Source organism: Mus caroli, chromosome 9 (assembly GCF_900094665.2).
Source record: "Mus caroli chromosome 9, CAROLI_EIJ_v1.1, whole genome shotgun sequence".
Classification (NCBI taxonomy): Eukaryota; Metazoa; Chordata; class Mammalia; order Rodentia; family Muridae; genus Mus; species Mus caroli.
Genome location: NC_034578.1, coordinates 74,512,416 through 74,529,225, shown reverse-complemented (window position 1 = coordinate 74,529,225; position 16,810 = coordinate 74,512,416). Strand labels below are relative to the sequence as shown.

At 46.9% G+C, this 16,810-nt stretch overlaps 1 protein-coding gene across 5 annotated transcripts in view; it reads left to right on the top strand.

The window, feature by feature from the left end:
* The first annotated feature begins 4,738 nt into the window (after positions 1–4,738).
* Lrrc1 (leucine rich repeat containing 1) overlaps positions 4,739–16,810 on the top strand; it is a 177,458-nt gene continuing 165,386 nt past the window's right edge. For 2 of the 5 annotated variants that reach the window (XR_002378776.2, XR_002378778.2), the window contains exon 1: positions 4,740–5,126. Coding sequence is in view for 3 of the 5 variants with exons in the window: in XM_021172927.2 (XP_021028586.1) it covers positions 4,968–5,126 (159 nt within the window). In the remaining 2 variants the exon portion in view is untranslated. Of the gene's footprint in view, positions 5,127–5,514; positions 5,569–11,877; positions 11,956–13,558; positions 13,625–16,810 lie in introns of those variants that run through there. The other 3 variants (XM_021172925.2, XM_021172927.2, XM_029481866.1) reach the window with 3 other exon arrangements.

Below are 16,810 nucleotides of genomic sequence, written 5' to 3'. Positions count from 1 at the left end.
CTTAAAAGCAGCTACTTGCTTCAAAAGGCCACCCCAGGACTGGTGGTAGCTCATGAGAGCTGTAACCCAGGAGCTCTGTACAATGTGGGAGCAGAGCAGCAGGTCTGAGAAAGCTCTTCTGGGCAGTCTGGCTGCTAGGTCTCCCCTCCCAACAGCTGTCTACTGTGTCTATTCATTTGTTTTAGGGAGCTTCGATTATGTTTCAACTTCTCTCTTCCCAGACATGGGATGTTTGTTTACTGCCTCTTTGTCCACTGGGAGGGAATGTTTCCATTCAGAGGAAACAACTGTTCTACAAGGGAAGGAATGAGGAGATACAGATGACATCAACAGAAAACAAAAACTGAAACGGAAAACCTAAGTACAATGTTTCCTGACTATCTCCAGTGTAAATTTAATAAATGTTTCAATGGAAAAACAAGGGTCAGTGGGTAATGACTCCAGCCTGATAACCTGAATTGTCATACTCAAGTGTGGTGTACACACACACACACACACACACACACACACACACACACTTAAATTTGCTTCTGATTATGAAGATTGTTGAATTCTGAACTACTCATTTGTGGAGTTGTATAGGTTCTCAGGCTTCTGAATGGTTGGAATATTCTAAAATCTTTGGAAAAATATTCTTAAATTTAAATCTGGAGAAGCATGATTAAATTCTGAGAGTTTGATTTATTAAAGGCGCCCTGGGGTTTTTATGCAAATGGAGCTGTTTTCTCAGTGTCCAGCTTTGCATATGATTTGATTAGCTCTTTGATCTGTGTATACATCCTCAGAGGGCCACTCCTGTGCTCCTCTCAAAGATGAAAAGGTCAGCCTCTTGATAGATTTTCTAGAATAGGAAAAGGGACCCTCTAGCCCATAATAGTTTCTATCTTGATACCATTCCCTTGACAATGGCCTTTCTTCCAGGAGACTCCAAGGTCTGCCACTCCCTTTGTTTCCCAGAAAAGTAACCCAGTGCCTGGCATGTGGCAGATACTTAGTTACCACCTACCTAATGTGATTCTTAGGCTAGGATTTAATTTACAACTGCCTGTAGGATACATTTACCTATATTTTATTTGTGTGTGTATGTGTGTGTGTGTGTGTGTGTGTATCATCCTGTCACTCCTGTTGTAAGAGGCTAGGAGGGGATATCAGGTGTCCTGTCTCTTGTTCTTCCTTATCCCCTTGAGACAGGGTCTATTATTGAATCTGTAGTGTGCTGTTGTTTTTTTTGTTTTTGTTTTTGTTTTTGGGTTTTTTTGCTGGCTAGCCAAGCAAGCTGGAATGGTTAGTGGCATGTGCAGCCACACTTGGCTTTTATATAGGTGCCAAGCAGCCAAACTCAGGTCTGCAAGTTTGTGTATGTATCAAGTGCTCAAACTCCTCCCCCTCGCCCTCAGCCATCTTGCCAGCCTCTTACTTGTTAATTAAAAAGATCTATATAAAGTATGTATGGTTAAAGGTTTCTATTTTAAGTAGATTGTTTTAGGAGTTTAGTAAAGGCACACATGTATTCAAACTGCCCCTCAATAAATAGTTCCATCACTTCCCACATTCTCTGGAGCCATTTGCCATCCCAGACCCTCATCCATTTCCACACACAGCCACTGAGTTAGGCTGTTATCATTTTATATTAGTTTTCAATTTTTAAAAATAATTTTATACATTATGTACTATCCTATGCACTTTTCTGTACATTGCTTCTTTTGTGGATATGATCTTTTGAGATATATTTATTTGTTAACATGTTTATTTTCTTCTATTGTTGAGTTCGATACCATTGTTTCTATAGGCTACACTTTTAATCTGTTAGTGAATATTTAGTTGTTTCAATGTTTTGACTAATATTAGCCAAATTATGATGGTTATTGATAAATAACTTACATCACAGATGGATCATTACAGCAGACACAGACCAAGAATCTTCAAATTGTTTTAAATATTGCTTTCAATATTTTACTTTCTTGCCAGCAATGCTTGAGTGCTTGTTGCACTGTATCTTCACTAACACTTAGGATCCTTGTTTTGGTTTGTTGGTTTGTTTTACACTCCAGTGGCTAGATAGTGGTTTCTCGTGTTCATTTTAAAATTTACATGTCTACACTTCTGAATTCCCAGTCATCTCCAACTTACTGGATGCCACCTTGGATTTGTAGTTTAAAAATGTAATGTTTATACCATTCTACAAATAAAAGTCAGGAAATAAAATAACAAACCATTAATTGCACGTTTTTCATTCTCTCAGGGGAAGGGATATGTTTTCTTTGTTGCATTTCTGTATCTAGCATGTGTCTGGTGAATCATGTCTACATTTATTATCTGCTGTTATGTAGCAAACACTCCTGAATTAGGTGCCCCCAGTGGGGAGGTGGTTCTGAGCTATATAAGAAAGAATGCTCACTAAACCACAGAAAGCAAGTCAATAAGCAAGACCCCCCCCCCATTTCTGCTTCAGTTCCTGCTTTGAGTTCCTGCCCTCGCTTACCCCAAGGGTGGGATTGTGATCCTGACATTCAAGCCAAATAATCCTTCATCTCCCAGTGGAGGTTAGTTGTTAACTTGACACAGGGTAGGGTCAATTAGGAGGAGTGAATCTCAATTGAGAAGATGTCTCCATCAGATGGACATACATGCAAGTCTGTAAAGCATTTTCTTGATTAAAGATTAATTGGAAGGGCACAGCTCACTGTAGTTGGTACCTCCCATGGACTGGTCCTAGGTGGTATAAAGAAGTTGAACGAGCCAGTAAGCAGTATTGCTCTATGAACTTTGCTTCAGTTCTTGTCTCCTGGTTCCCATCCTGCTTGAATTCCTGCTTTGGCTTCCCTGAAGGATGGTCTGGGATCTAGAAATGTAAGCCAAACAAATCCTTTCCTCTCCAAGATGCTTTTTGTCATGGTATTTATCCCACCAGTAGGAAACTAACTAGAACACAGAGTAGCCGGAATTCAAATCTGGTAGTTAAGTCATGTGGATTTCGGTAGTTTTCAGGATCTGCAAAGCAGGTAAGCTGTTCAGAGGCCACAATGGTTTTAGACATAAGAAGATACATGATCACAACACAGAGAAGAATAAGGAATGCTTATTCAGGTTGGAATCCTTAAAAGACCAGACATATGTTAAAAACATACTTATCATTTATTAAAACATCTAGTGTGAGTATTTCTGAAAAACCAAACCAAACAAAACAAAATACAACAACATTAAACTGAGTAGGTCAGCTTTCTATAACTTAAAAAAAAAAAAAAGCAGTTGGAAAACCCACAAAGTTAGTGACGTATCTTCTTGGATGTCTCAATCAGGAATCAGAGTTTTCCATGGGAGGTGGCAGGACATGGGCTTTATACACGCTTCTGGAATGCAAGAATGAAGGAGGAGTGGAGGCTCAAAGTCCGCCTCAAGAATGCAGGCACCAAGTCAGATTAAAAAGTGAAGTCAGCATAGTGGCAGGAATTAGGTACTGGCTGTAACCATCAAGCCTAGGTGATAATTCTGAGGTAAAAACACATCAAATTTCCTCCTTCATCAATTAAGACAAGAGATCCTCTTGATAGAGACGAAACCTTTATGTATCTCTCCCCCTCTCCCCCTGGGCACGTGTCCTGTGCAGTTAAAAATACTGAAGAGACAATGAAAAAAAGTTTCAGAGCAAACTCTGTCTTGGTTACTAAGCAAGCTCAATTTTCAATCTTCTGCATATTGTGATGTTGGTGACTCCAGATTTGAGCTGAGGGAGCATAAGGCTTCCTTTGCTGGGTGGGGAGTCAGAGAAGACTCTTAAAACAGTCTATTAGCTATTGTATTTGGCCTAAAACGGAGTCATCAACTGTTCATGAGGAGTGAGTTTGGTTATTTTGTATCGTTAACTGTGAAAACAGAAGAAAAGGGGTTCAAATGTCTGGCTGTGGTAACAGGAACCTGTGAGGAGCAAAGGAAGAGCCGTGCTCCTCGCCCCAAACTACAGCGTGGGTTGCAATCTCCCCTTTGTAAGACGCAGGGTGCTGCGGAAGAAATACAGGAGCCAGCTATAGGAGTCATCTGCCTTCCTGCACCAGTGCTTTCCGTACTTCAGCCCAGGTTAACCCCCAAAGCACATCTGGCTAAGGTGGAGCTAGTGCAGAAGCGCACCTTTGCCATCTCCTTTCTTCTCGGAGCATCTTTTAGAAGATTTTTGAAGACTGACATTCATGCTTTTGGTGGCACCAGGAAGTGGGTGACACGTACATCTCAGATAAGTCCTGCTCACCGAAGATGCTCTCAGGTCGTAGGGCCTGCCAGCGAGTGTGCGCAGACACAGGGCACAAGCGGGGTTAGGAGGAGGGGGTGTCGGAAAGCCAGAACCGACTCTTTCGCTACCCCGCGCTCAAGGTACGCGGCGGGGCGGTACTTCCTGACCCCGGAAGAGAAAGTTGTTTTGGGGAAGGGGAGCAAGAAAAAAAAAAAGGCACGGTGAGAAAAATGAAAACTCCGAAGTTGTTCTGCTCCTTCTGGCCTTCGGTCCCTGCCCTCCTTAGGAGCTTTTTGGGGCTCGGCTCCCTCCAGAATCGCACACTGTGCGACTCCCCGCGGAGGAGAGGACCGCAGGAGCACCGTCTCCCGACCCTCCCGGGAGCCGGGTCTCCAGGAAAACCCGGAGCGGAGCATCCCCGGCCGGGACACGCCCTCCGCGTGCCGCCGAGTGCGCATGCCCAGTGCGCGGCGGCCGCGAGTAGGAAGCGGAGCGCGGCGGAGGGGGCGGTGGGAGGGGACGCTCACGACTGTGGCGAAGGCGCGGGACGCGGCGAGGGTTCCCGCGGCTTCCTCAGAACGTTCGGGACGGTGGAACCCTTGCGAGGCGCGAGCGAGCTTGGAGCCAGCAACGAGCGCGGAGCGGGCGGCGGGCGGGGAGCAGCGGGGCGGCCGGGCGGAGCGGGCTCCGAGCCCCGGGCTCCGCGGCTCGGCGGGACACGGCTCTGGTGGTGGAGGCGGCGATGTTCCACTGCATTCCCCTGTGGCGGTGCAACCGTCATGTGGAGGCCATCGACAAGCGCCACTGCTCGCTGGTCTACGTCCCCGAGGAGATCTACCGCTATGCCCGCAGCCTGGAGGAGCTGCTGCTGGACGCCAACCAGCTCCGGGAGCTCCCCGAGGTGAGTGCCCACCTCACCTGGCGCGGTGGCCGGGTCCGTGCGCTCCTCCGCTGACTGCTTCGCTCTGGGAGACTCTGGCCAGCGGGGTCCCACTACTGTCCTCAGCCCTCCTTGTCCCCCCCACCCCCTGCTTCCCGATTAACCCCATCCTCCAATAAAAGTTGTTTTTCATTTATACCGAAAGACTTGGTATTTAACGAGTAGTTACATGGCGAGTGGAGAAACGTTCTGGTCCTCTAAGTGGCTTAGATCCACGTCTGGGAACTAATGCCGGTTAGGTGAGAAGCCAGGTAGCTCACACTGTTCCCAGCTGGGGGCGACCATGCGCCCCATCACGCCCCGGGGTGATCGGCTAGCAGCCAGTTCTCTGGCTAGTGGCTCGGAGCTCCTCATTTTGGGCTAACGCAGGTCTCAGAGGATGTGGGGACCAAGCAGCGCGAAAGTAAGCTTTAGTATATCTTGGCATCTGTAAGGAATGTGCTCCTGGCCTTATCTCTGTGGGCTGTGCCCTGGAGAGATGGCGCCTTGTCGGCTTCGGTAGCCCCGTGGCCGCATTGGGGTGCTGGGCAGGAGGAGAGCTGCTGCAGGTGCCCAGGTTCCCGCCGCTGGGGCACTGCGTGCGTGGACCTGTTGCGTGGTTGGAATTGCGATGAACGTGTGTAGTGGCTCCCGCTACGAGTCAGCCCTGCTGCTGCCTTTCCGCCACCACAGAGCTTGCTTGGGTCTGTCCTATCACTAATGCCGTATCTTTTCAGAGTTGTTTACGAAAATTAATCATCTGCCGCACCGAACTGGGCCAGTGACAGATACTAATTGTGCTTCTAGGTCCGGCTGGGGTTAGACGCTGAACTTTTAACCCTTGAATTTGCCTCGGGATTCTAGCTTTAACTGTTAAGGAGGACGCATCCTTTACCCAGGTGTAAGGAGGAAGTAAGCCAGTGGCAATCCAGAGGTGCAGGAAATGGAAGTCCGCTGGGAGGCCCGGAGAGAGCCTAAAGGCCCGAGCCTCGGAATGCAAGTACCTTGTTTGTCCTTTGTTAACGCTGATGTCCTGCCATTTTCAAAGAAATCTGATCAGATGGCTGGTTTGTTGGAACACGGACTGATAACGATCGCCAGCGCTGACAGAGTTTAGAAAATCACAAGTGTGTTTCTCTCAACATCTCTAGTGAAGTTCGTCTTGAATTAACTTTTCTTGGTTCCCATGGCCTCCTCTGTGTAATCACAAAGATTACCCTCACTCGGATCTCTGCAGAGCACCCCTCCCACCCCTTAATTTAATTCAGTAGGAAAACCATCCAGATCCCTCAGGCATGTATTATTTTGCAGGCATTTTCAAACACATGATCTGGTTTTAAGCTTTGCTGTGTTTTACTTAAGTGGGAAGCTCATTGCTTTAAGTTGTATAATTTTTGAAATGTAGCAAATGTTGCTTAATGCTTTGCAAGGGATTTGAAATAAAGTTACTAAAAGACTTAGTAAAAAGCTCTTGACTATAAACTTTGCAGTGCTTTCTGAAGGCTTTGTGTTTATTGTGGAATTGGACGATTTCTTTGGGTTGGATTGGCTTTTCACTCCTTTTTGGAGTTTGTTAGTTTTCCTCTAATGCTGGAGATTTTTTTTTTTTTTCTTGGCGTAGAGATTCAGAGTTTTGGAAGTGCCAGGTATTTCTGCAGATGGTACATGACAACTCAGAGACTCAAAATTAGGTCTGATGGCATTCTGTAAATACACTAAATAAACATTTCGAAACCAATGGGTGGTGGCCTTCCTTATTGCTAAGTATTGCTCATTAATAGCCTTAAATCAAGGCCCTGTAAAATGGATTCCTCTCTGTCTCATTTCATCCAGACTGTTGGGTTTGTACATGCCAGACAGGAACAGCAGCTACCTTGAAAGTCTGTCTGTCTCCTCAGCCTTTCCTTGGGCTAGCCATTGTTCATGTTGGAGAGCAAGTAACTCATGACTATCGCTCTCTGGTGCGTCTGGCTTCTAACTCCAAGCTCCTGTCTGCTCACCACCATCTCACCCCTCTCGCTGGAAAGCTTCAAAGGTTCTTGGTGTGCTGGCCATGCCCACTGTCTGGTTCATTGCCTGTAATTTGGGAGCACATCCGAAAGGGAGGTCTACACTCTCTACCTGGGCACCAGGCTTTGGGATAATGATAGATACCTACACTCCACTGAAAGGTCTGCCACCTCTCATTTGCTGCAGCATTTTCGTTTACAAATTGAGACACAGAATTGCAGTGATTTTTTTTCCTCAGGGCTCTGCACTTTGTTAGATACAGTGTTTGGCTACCTCCATGTATTGAAGTGTCAGACAACTGCAATCACACTGAACACATAGGATGAGTCTGGCCTGTCTGCTTCTCACACCCATGAAACGAGCTGTTTAGTCCCTCCTTTTTTGAGTCATGTGACTTAAACTTGGCCTTGTTAAACATTTATTGCGGTACCATTCCTTACTAGTTATTAGAAATATAGAGATTAAAGAAGCTGTGATTCTTATGAGCTATTCCCAGTCTTGTGGGGAGACATGACTTAAATACTGATGTGAGTATGAGGTGGCCTGCCAGCCACAGACATGTTGGTAATAACTTACCTAATGTACTACCCAGGAGCAGTGGAGCATTGTGGTGGCTTCTCCGCAGTGCAGGTCAGGACCCTTGTCTTGAGCTTGCCTTTGGTTGGGTGATAGTCATTCTGTCTGACTGCTGCTAGATTCATCTGGCTTCAGCTGTCCCTGCACTGGATTCTTCTGTTGTCTGCACTAACAGTCTCACTCTTACCTCCTTGAAGTGCCTGCCTGCCTCTGTTCTCCCCTGTAAGCACGGGAGCCCCAGCCCCGTGCCCTGGAGGTCTTGCTCAAGACAGTTACTTTTCTAGACTTTTCTGTCATCTCCTCTTGGCCTTTAGCTAGTCTGTTGATTGTCCGATGGAAGTATTTCAAACACCAGTCCCCCCACCCCTCATTCTTTCTCAGATCCTGACTTAGTTGTTTTCTAGTTCTAGGGTACTTATGACCTAGGTTCAAACATGCTGATGTGTTCCTTGTCTGTCTACCCAACTAAATCGTTACCTCCACAGGGCAGGGCCATTCATGGCTGAACCTAGGCCACTGTGTGGTACATCGTGGACCCTCAAGTGTTTTCCCTGCAGCAGAAGAATCTAGCAGCAGTGAACGAGCCCTCATGCTCAGAAGACTGCCTATCTTCATGGCCATTGCATTTCCCTTCCTGTGACCCAACTTACAAGTCTGTAGAAACTAGTAACTTGTCTTTCCTTGGAAGGTGCTAGAAGGCACTTGGCCACCTTTGAAGTAATTCTTGTACTCTGTGAACCTTTGCCATGAATATGACTTCAGTTTTAGCCCCTGTAGCTTGCTCTGGCAAGGGGCTGTCATCCCTATCCAGAGCCAGTTTAGTCATGCTTCAATAAGGTCTTCTCCTTGGAAGTGCTATTTCTCCTTGGATTTCTAGTTCTGAGGGATGGAGCATCCGTTCTCCCGGTCTCCAACTTTGACTTTCCTTTCCACCTGTCTTGTCCCCACGGCCTGCTTTTTTCTCCAATGCCCTCTTTCCTCTCCGTCTCTCATACCCACCTCCTTGGGTTCATCTGGATTCATGTGACCTTTTGATCATCTTTTACCAAGGCTCCTTGGGCCTTGTCTTGTAGGGACAGCATAGCACATGTTGGATTTAGATTTAGATAGTTGAAGACCGGGTTCTGTCTTTCGGAAACTCTCCTCCAGCCCTACTTTCTGCAGATGTTAGGATTACCACCTGCCTTATAGGGTTAGGCGAGGCTTTAGAAGACCACTGCCAGTGTGAGGTCTTTCTAAATACTCTGGCCAGAACTTCTTAACTCAAGTTTAAAGAGCCCCTCCCCCTTCAGGGAGTTTGTTAAACCCAAATTAAGTTTTTGATATGATTTTCAGCAATTATAAAAGAAAAATCACGTACCCTGAAATGTCCAGATGACTTTATAGAGGAGTAATTATTGCCTAGCTTTTTCTGAGCACTCCTTTTATTGGTTATAGCTAATGAGGGAAGAGTCGATGTGGCTGTGTGAGAGTCAGGTCAGGTCTGGAGTTGGAAGAGCAGAGACTCTACTGTACTTCATCAGAGAGACATGACGGAGAGCGGAAGGGGTAACGGCCTCTGTGGTGTGGTTACTCAGAATTCAAACCCAGGGGCCCGCACCTGTTTAATATTCCTTGATACATCGTGAGCAGCCGAGTCGCAGCTACAAAAGTATTTAATTGCTGTGTGATGTCAAGTTATTGTTGAGGTCTCCTTTCTTGTCTTTATTGGGTTTTTAGAGTTATTTTACTTCATAGCTATGTAAGAGCTAAGGCACAGGGCTGATACACCTGTATACTTAAGTGACTGTATAATAACGAACTCAATTATTCAATAAAAGACCAATTACACATTTAAGGAACATGAATCCAAAGGGGATGAAAGGAATGTTTCCCTTACTGGTTAGAGGAGCAGTTCACTTCTCAGACATCCTGGTATTAGCGCCTCCTTGCTTTCTGATAGTTTTCTGGGCTGCTTCACGCCTTCCCCATAGATTTCCTTAGTCCCCGAACTCAGAGGTGAGAAAACCAAGTTAGAGAAACTGTAATTTTCCCTGGTCAGTAGAGATTAGAGTCTAGGAAGCATTTAGATAGTGTCTGTGACATGATTGTTATACCCACCCCTCACAAAGTCCCAAACTTTTGTAGTAGGTTCTTTACACAAATAATTTTTCCTACTCCGTGTAACAACCCATGGTAGCCATTAGACTTTCAGTTTTTCAAATGCAGGAGAATACTGAAGGAAGTTAAGAGGGTGTGAACATTGGACTCACCCCTCTCGCCCCCTCCCTCTCCCTCATGAGTGACCTGCCTGGGAGACGGGGAAGGCTGGCAATGGGGACATTTAGGAGCCTTTATTGGAAGCTGATAGAGCTTTGAGGAGTTTCATAGTTCTGGGGGAAATGAGAAAAGGCTTTAGAGGCGGTGATTCAGAGTGGGAGAGAAAGAGGGAAGAGCAGGTATGGAGGCTGAAGGGGCCACCTGAGGGTGGAGGCCAGCAGCTACACTATATTGGTGTTGCACCTACCCTGTTAGCAGCGGAGGCTGTTGGTTGGCATCTCAGAGGGGTGATTTCTGGGTGTAGAGAGGATCATATTGGGAGATGAGTCAGGAACCCCTCCATGGTGTAGCCAGAGGAATGATGGCATATTTGTAGGAAAAATAGGGAGAAGACCCCGAGATGTTCACTCCTGGAGTTTGTAGTGTCTGTATCACCTTCCTGTCATGCTGACCAAACTGGGCCTCATTTCCTTTTGTTGATATGTTTCCTTTCAGTGTGGGGTGCCTTTATTCAACTAAAACGTTGTTAGTTTTGTATGTAGGCTTTACCTTGGGAGGAAATTGGCCACTCAGATGTGTTGTGGGTGGGTAGAATTTGTGTCTCTCTTTCTGTTTTATGGTAAATATAGTTATCACGTTTATGAGTATGCCCATAGTGACCCTGGTAACTTCATGGGCTGTGTTTTTGTGAGAAACATGAGTACATCTGTGTGTGTGTGTGTGTACTATGCCATGAAGTTTCAGTAGACTTGGAATTTGGGGGGGTTAACACACTGCTGACTTCATAGAATGTCAACAATACTAGTGGGACAGTCTGGAGCATGGGAGATGGAGGACTGCAGTGTGTCAGGCAGCTAGGGAGAGCTGCAGTGGACTTCCAGTGCCCATGGAGGTCATGGGCAAGGATGACAGGTGTGGATCTTCATCCTAAGCGCAGGCCTAAAAGGACTCTGTCTTCTGCTGCAAGCTCTGCATGAAGGGTACTGAAATCACTGGGCAGGCCTTCGTAAATACACAGAAGACTCTTCTGGATGTCCATTAACTTTCTCTTAGGTGTAATTTAGTGGACAGGAATGGTAATTTACTGTTGCATGTGGTATTTTAGAAGATCTAATGGTGTGTGTGTGTGCGTGTGTGTGTGTGTGTGTGTGTAGTTTAAAATACCTTGGAGTCCTTGAAGGAAGTTTACTCCAATTATTGTTGGAGAGTGTACTTACGGAGCTATAACTTCTAGATGCCAGAGATTTGACTCGTTTGGGGGAAAATGGTATTTTTTGTTTCTAAGAATGTCAAGAGATAGAATTACCTCAAGGAGTGGATTTGCCTCCTTTGGGCAGAAGGAGATGTACCTAATTATGGAGTTCTCTAGATGATTTCTTGATGGTTTGGCTAGGTGGGACCACTGTGGCCCCTTATTGCCACAGTTCACACCCGCCTCTTTGGAAAATATAATTAAGAGGAACAGTCAGCTTGTGCTGGAGGTCAGAGCTCTAGCTTAGATGGGCAGTTGTGAGGACTGGAAGTAGCTTCCAGACCTTCAGGATGTGACGTGAATTCTGGCTGTTTGACTTGATTCAGAAATGCTGGCTACACACCTCTAGACTCACGCTGTTACTGTAGCTGGCTTGAGCGTGGGCCGGGGTGTCATCATCCTGTTTGGGTTTCTGTTAAGATGGATTTGTGTTCTCTGCTTGAAATGGTTAAAGAAAGAAGGAAACCCACTTCTCTTGTAGTGATATCGCCCATTTATTGTTTTAGTTTGCTTGTAGATGAGTGTCCCGTGGCGGGTGAAGACCAAGTCCCTGTGTGTGCTTTGGAAGAGCTTCTTGCCCTGCTTTCTCCGCAGCTGTGCTCAGAGGACCTGACAGCGGACAGGGCGTTGCAGACAGCTATCTTTTGCAGGATGACACAATGCTGGGTTAGGAGGAAGGAGTCTGAGTTGACACAGTCCTCTTTGGAGAACAAGGTGACAGTGGCACGAAGGATATCTGGCAACACAAAGGTTGGGTGTCCGCTTGGTGTGACAGCCGTGTGAGTCAGCCTAGCCACTCTCCTTCACACTTTGCCTTCTTGTGCGGGCCTGAATCGCTGACCTGAAGAGGAAGTATGCGTGGTAGTTGTGAGCTTGTCCTAATTGTGACGCTTTACATAAGCAGCTTCTCTGCAGTGAACCAGTGCTTCATTCTGATCATCTTTGGAAACAAAGGAATGGCAGTCCCTACCTGGGACGGTGGGGTGAAGATTAACCGTGTTAACACCTGCACAGTGATAGAACAGTAGTGGCAGATAGGCAAAGGCAATGCAGTTTTATCCTTTACCCATGTTGTTTAGTAAGAGAGGCCCAAAGACCTTCATTGTCCCCACCTTTGACTTCTTTCTCCATACTTGGTGAGAGTGATCTAAGACCCAGACGGAGAGTGCTGCCTCATAAGTGGCCTCCCTGCACTTGCAGGGTGAGTTGGGCCACATTCTTGTGATCTACTCTCTCTGCCCTTTTTGCACCTTAACACCCGTGCCGCACAAGAGCTAGCTGCTCTGAGTCACTAATGCACCTTTCCATGGTGTATGCCTTCATGTCAGGGACCGAACCTCTGCTGCTGTACCTCTCTCTATTGCCTGGACCATGGCTTCTGATCCTCCTGGACAGAGATCAGGAGAAACCCTTTCCTGGGAAGCCTGCCTTCCTTCTCCTCTGTGGTCTCTGGAGTCCGCTGATAACCACTCTTGACTGCCAACATCCCTGTGTCCCTTCAGAGCAAGTGATGGGAGCTCCCCACCTCCCAGATTTTGTGTTTGCTTCTGCTGCTCCTTAAAGCGGTTAGCATATGATAGAGAAGACATAAACTGTGTACTTGAGTGATTTTCTTGAGAAGTCTGTGACCCTTTTCGGGGAGTGAATGAAATTTAAAATAGGTTTCGAGGGGCAGGAAGATAGCTCAGTGGGTAAAGTACTTACCACCCAAGCCTGCCAACTTGAGTTTGAATCCTCGGGACCCATGAAAACCTGGCACGCAGTAGCACATATGGCTTTCATCCTAGTGAACTTCTGCCAGGAGATGGGAGGTGGAGGCAAGGAGGCTCTCCTGAAGTTTGCTGGCCAGCTAGCCTGGCACACACAGCAGCAGGAAATAACAAGACCTTGTTTCAAACAGGTCAGTAGGCAGAGACTGACTCTTGGAGGTTGTCCTTTGATCTCTATCACTCGTGTTTGTCTCTGTGCTTCTCTGTCTCTCTCTGTCTCTGTGTCTCTGTCTCTGTCTCTCTGTCTCTCTCTCTCTGTATTTTTCTGTCTGTCTCTCATATACTCACCTGTACACACAGAGTGGGTTTGATTATACCTGCAAATGAGAGCCCGGAGATTAAACTAAGAAGCACTAGGCTGTCAGCAGTCCCTGTTGCATGGTGTGGTTCCGTGGTGGTGGAGGAAAAAGCAGCATTGACTTAGGGGACAACTTGAGGTTCTTGTCCTTGCCCAGTTCTCTTATATGAATGATAGAGGGTGTGGCTAATGTAAGGCCTCTTTGGGCTCTGACTTTCTTAGATGCTAATTTCACAAGTTGATCTTCCAGGAAGACCTTTCGGAGAGCGGTGCCGGTGCCGTAGTTCTGCACATGCTTCAGGAGGTGCTTAGCGAGGTTAGTGGAAACGCAAATCTATGTTTAATTATTCTAATCAAGGCTTTGATAATCAGGCAAAGCTATCCCAAATGAGTGTCTTTTCTGTGGTCCGTTGTTGATTCCCAGAGTCAGTTAAGGAAGAAAGATGAGCAGATTTTCTCTGGTTCACCCGTCCATGTCCGCACACATGTGCACTTGCGTGGACCTCTCCCCAGCCCACACATTCATTTTGAATACCGAATGCTTCTTGCCTGTCAGTTGTTTGTCCCAGCTTTTAAAGCTGCAGGGATCTGAGGAATCTGGCCAGGACTCTGTATGTCTTTAGTAAATTAGCTCAAGCAAGTCAGAGGGGGTAGTACTCCCTTAGGCTGACTTGGTAACCAAGAGACTCTATTTGGGAGCTGTAGTTAGGGGACTGATAAATAGGATTATCAGTGGATCAGGGTCAGGTCGTGGCTCCGTGCTCCTGAGGAATAGTGTCAGCTCTGACAGGGTGTTGGTGCTATGCTTCCGGGCATCCCAGCAGGCCCTCGGCCTCCCTCCCTGCTTCCCCACAGGATTTACTTCATTCTTTCCAGCGGGGCAGATAGAATCTTTGTCTCTTGAACCTTCAGGTAAGCCAGATAAACAAATAGCAAATCTCCTGATAACCAAAGAGCTGCAGTTGAGACTAAGTCTGTAGCAGTTCTGTCGCTCACAAGGTCCCGGCAGGAGAGTGACACTTGTCCTGATGCACAGTGGGCAGCCATGCCCGTGCAGCAGAGGATGAGCTTGGCGCTTTAGAGTCTTGGCACGACGAGAAGGGGTAGCAGTGGGAAACGGAAGTTACAGGTTCACTTGTCTGTCACCAGTTGGTGTATGGCACATGGTTAAGTGTGAAATCTTGCTGATTTGCAGAGGACCAGATAAGTGGATTTAGCCTTACAGGACCCAGACAGGTGTGTGAGTCATGGTGGGAATTTAAAGAGACCTAGAATTAAGGAGGGGAAGCCGGTGAGAGATTTGCAAAGACACTGAGTGTGTTCTGGGTCCTGTGCTTCAGTCTATTTAAGCTCTTTCTGTGATTAACATGTTCCATCTGCATACAGCCTCGTCCCCATTTCACATAAGTAGCTTTTCCTTACAGATGAGAACACTGGGGACACAAAGACGACCCCCCCCAAACAACTTGACACCCAGCTATTAAATATCAAAGCTGGCATTGGAAGACATAGGGTCTCTCAAGAGTTGGGTCTTTTGACCACTGCATCTTCCTGCCTCAAGGTCAAAGGCATCAGATGCCCCTGCTGAGCCAGGAGTCCCATCTGTTCTATAAAGGGCAACAAAGAGACTCATGATGTTTGGGCTATTTTTGCATCATTAAGAAAAAGAGCACTGAGCTGAGAGATCATTTTCAGAATCAGGTCACCGAGTATTAATGAGCTCATTCATGCCTAACCTCTCAGAGATGAGTGGCGTCCATTCCTGGGTCAGGAGTTCTCACTCACCTTTAGCAGGTAACTTACATTGGAGTCCTTACCTGCTTTTCAAGGTCAAAGTGCGCTTGTTAGGAGCCGTGATGGGAACTGCGAGCTCTAGAGCACTGCTCCATTGTATCTGTCTGCGAGTACTGACCGGGGTTATATTACTGTTTACGTGAAATCAAGAAATTGGCATGAGACAGTTTTTAGTCCTGACCACGCCTGCTTGCACCATAAAGTGGGTTCTGCTATACTTCCTGGCAAGGCGCGTGCTTTTGTACTGCTACCGTTGCGTGCTGTGAGTGAATAAAACGAATGTTTGATAGTGGCTCCTATTGCAGTCGCTGTGATGAATACCTGGCAGACACAAGGAGCAAAGGTTTCTTTCAGCTCCTGGTATCAGGATCTCATTCTGCTGGAGCATGGATGGCAGAGGGAGCCTTGTGGAGACTATGAGGCAGAGAGAGCTGGAGTCAGGAACAAGGGGGTGCCCTTCCGAGGCTGTTGTGACCCTTGGTTCCCAGCCAGGCTCCACCTGTAAAAGCTCTGCAGCTTTCAGAAAATCTTTTCCATGGAACAAGTGTGGAACAAACACCCACCCACAGTGGACATTTCAGATTCACATCCAGCCATTCAGCTTACCTAATAGTATATTACTTTTACATGTCTCTGTTTTCCATAGCTTTGTTCTAAAGTGGCAAGGTTTGGGGCTGCAATGTGTGCCCAGTGTTTTCCCTTCTCTTGCCTTCCCTTCTTGTCCTGTTTTCCTTTTCCTTTTCCATCAAGACAGGGTTTCTCTGTGTAGCTCTGGCTGTCCTGGAACCCTCTCTCTGTAGCCTATTCTGGCTTTGAACTCAGCCATTTGTCTGTCTCTACCTGCTAGGATTAAAGGTGTTTGTCACCACTGCCCAGCTATGCCCAGTGTTTTCTATAACTACTGTGATTCACTGAGATTGCCCAGGGGGCCAAAGACAAAGCTATAAGACCTCAGCTTTCCAACTTTGCCTTCCTTTGACTCTTCCTTAGTAGCTTGTGCTATAAAAGAGAAGCCACAGGAAGATGGTTTTGGAATGGGAACATGGCAGAGGATATTTGCTTGTGTGCATACTTCGTTGACTCTTCTAAGGAGGTCATGTTCTATAGAGTCAGGTTTAGGTCAGAGGTCGAGGGGAGGCACCAGGGAACTCATGGTTTCTGGGCTCTGGCACTTACACACACACACACACACACACACACACACACACACACACACACAGTCCTACTGAATACAAATACTTTGGACTACAAGTAACAGAAGTTCTCCCACTGGTTAAAGAGGCTTTTAGTGACTTCACATAACCTGAATAGTTTTAGGTCAGTAGGTCACTTGGCTTTGCATGGTGGCCTCCTAAGCAGAAAGGGAAGGCATGGCAAAGTCACTGACTTGTAGCCATTAGAAAGCCTGCGGTTAGCAGTGCCTGGCTTCTCCATCCCACTTTTGATGCGAGTGGCTGGGGGGTGGGGGTGGGTAGGTGTAAGGAGGGTAGGAACGGTGCGTGGCTGTGTCTGAGGTGAGGTGTATGGGAGGCAGGTGAGTGGTCAGTGTCTGAGGTGAGGTGTATGGGAGGCGGGTGAGTGGTCAGTGTCTGAGGTGAGGTGTATGGGAGGCGGGCGGGTGAGTGGTCGGTGTCTGAGGTGAGGTGTATGGGAGGCGGGTGAGTGGTCAGTGTCTGAGGTGAGGTGTATGGGAGGCGGGTGAGTGGTC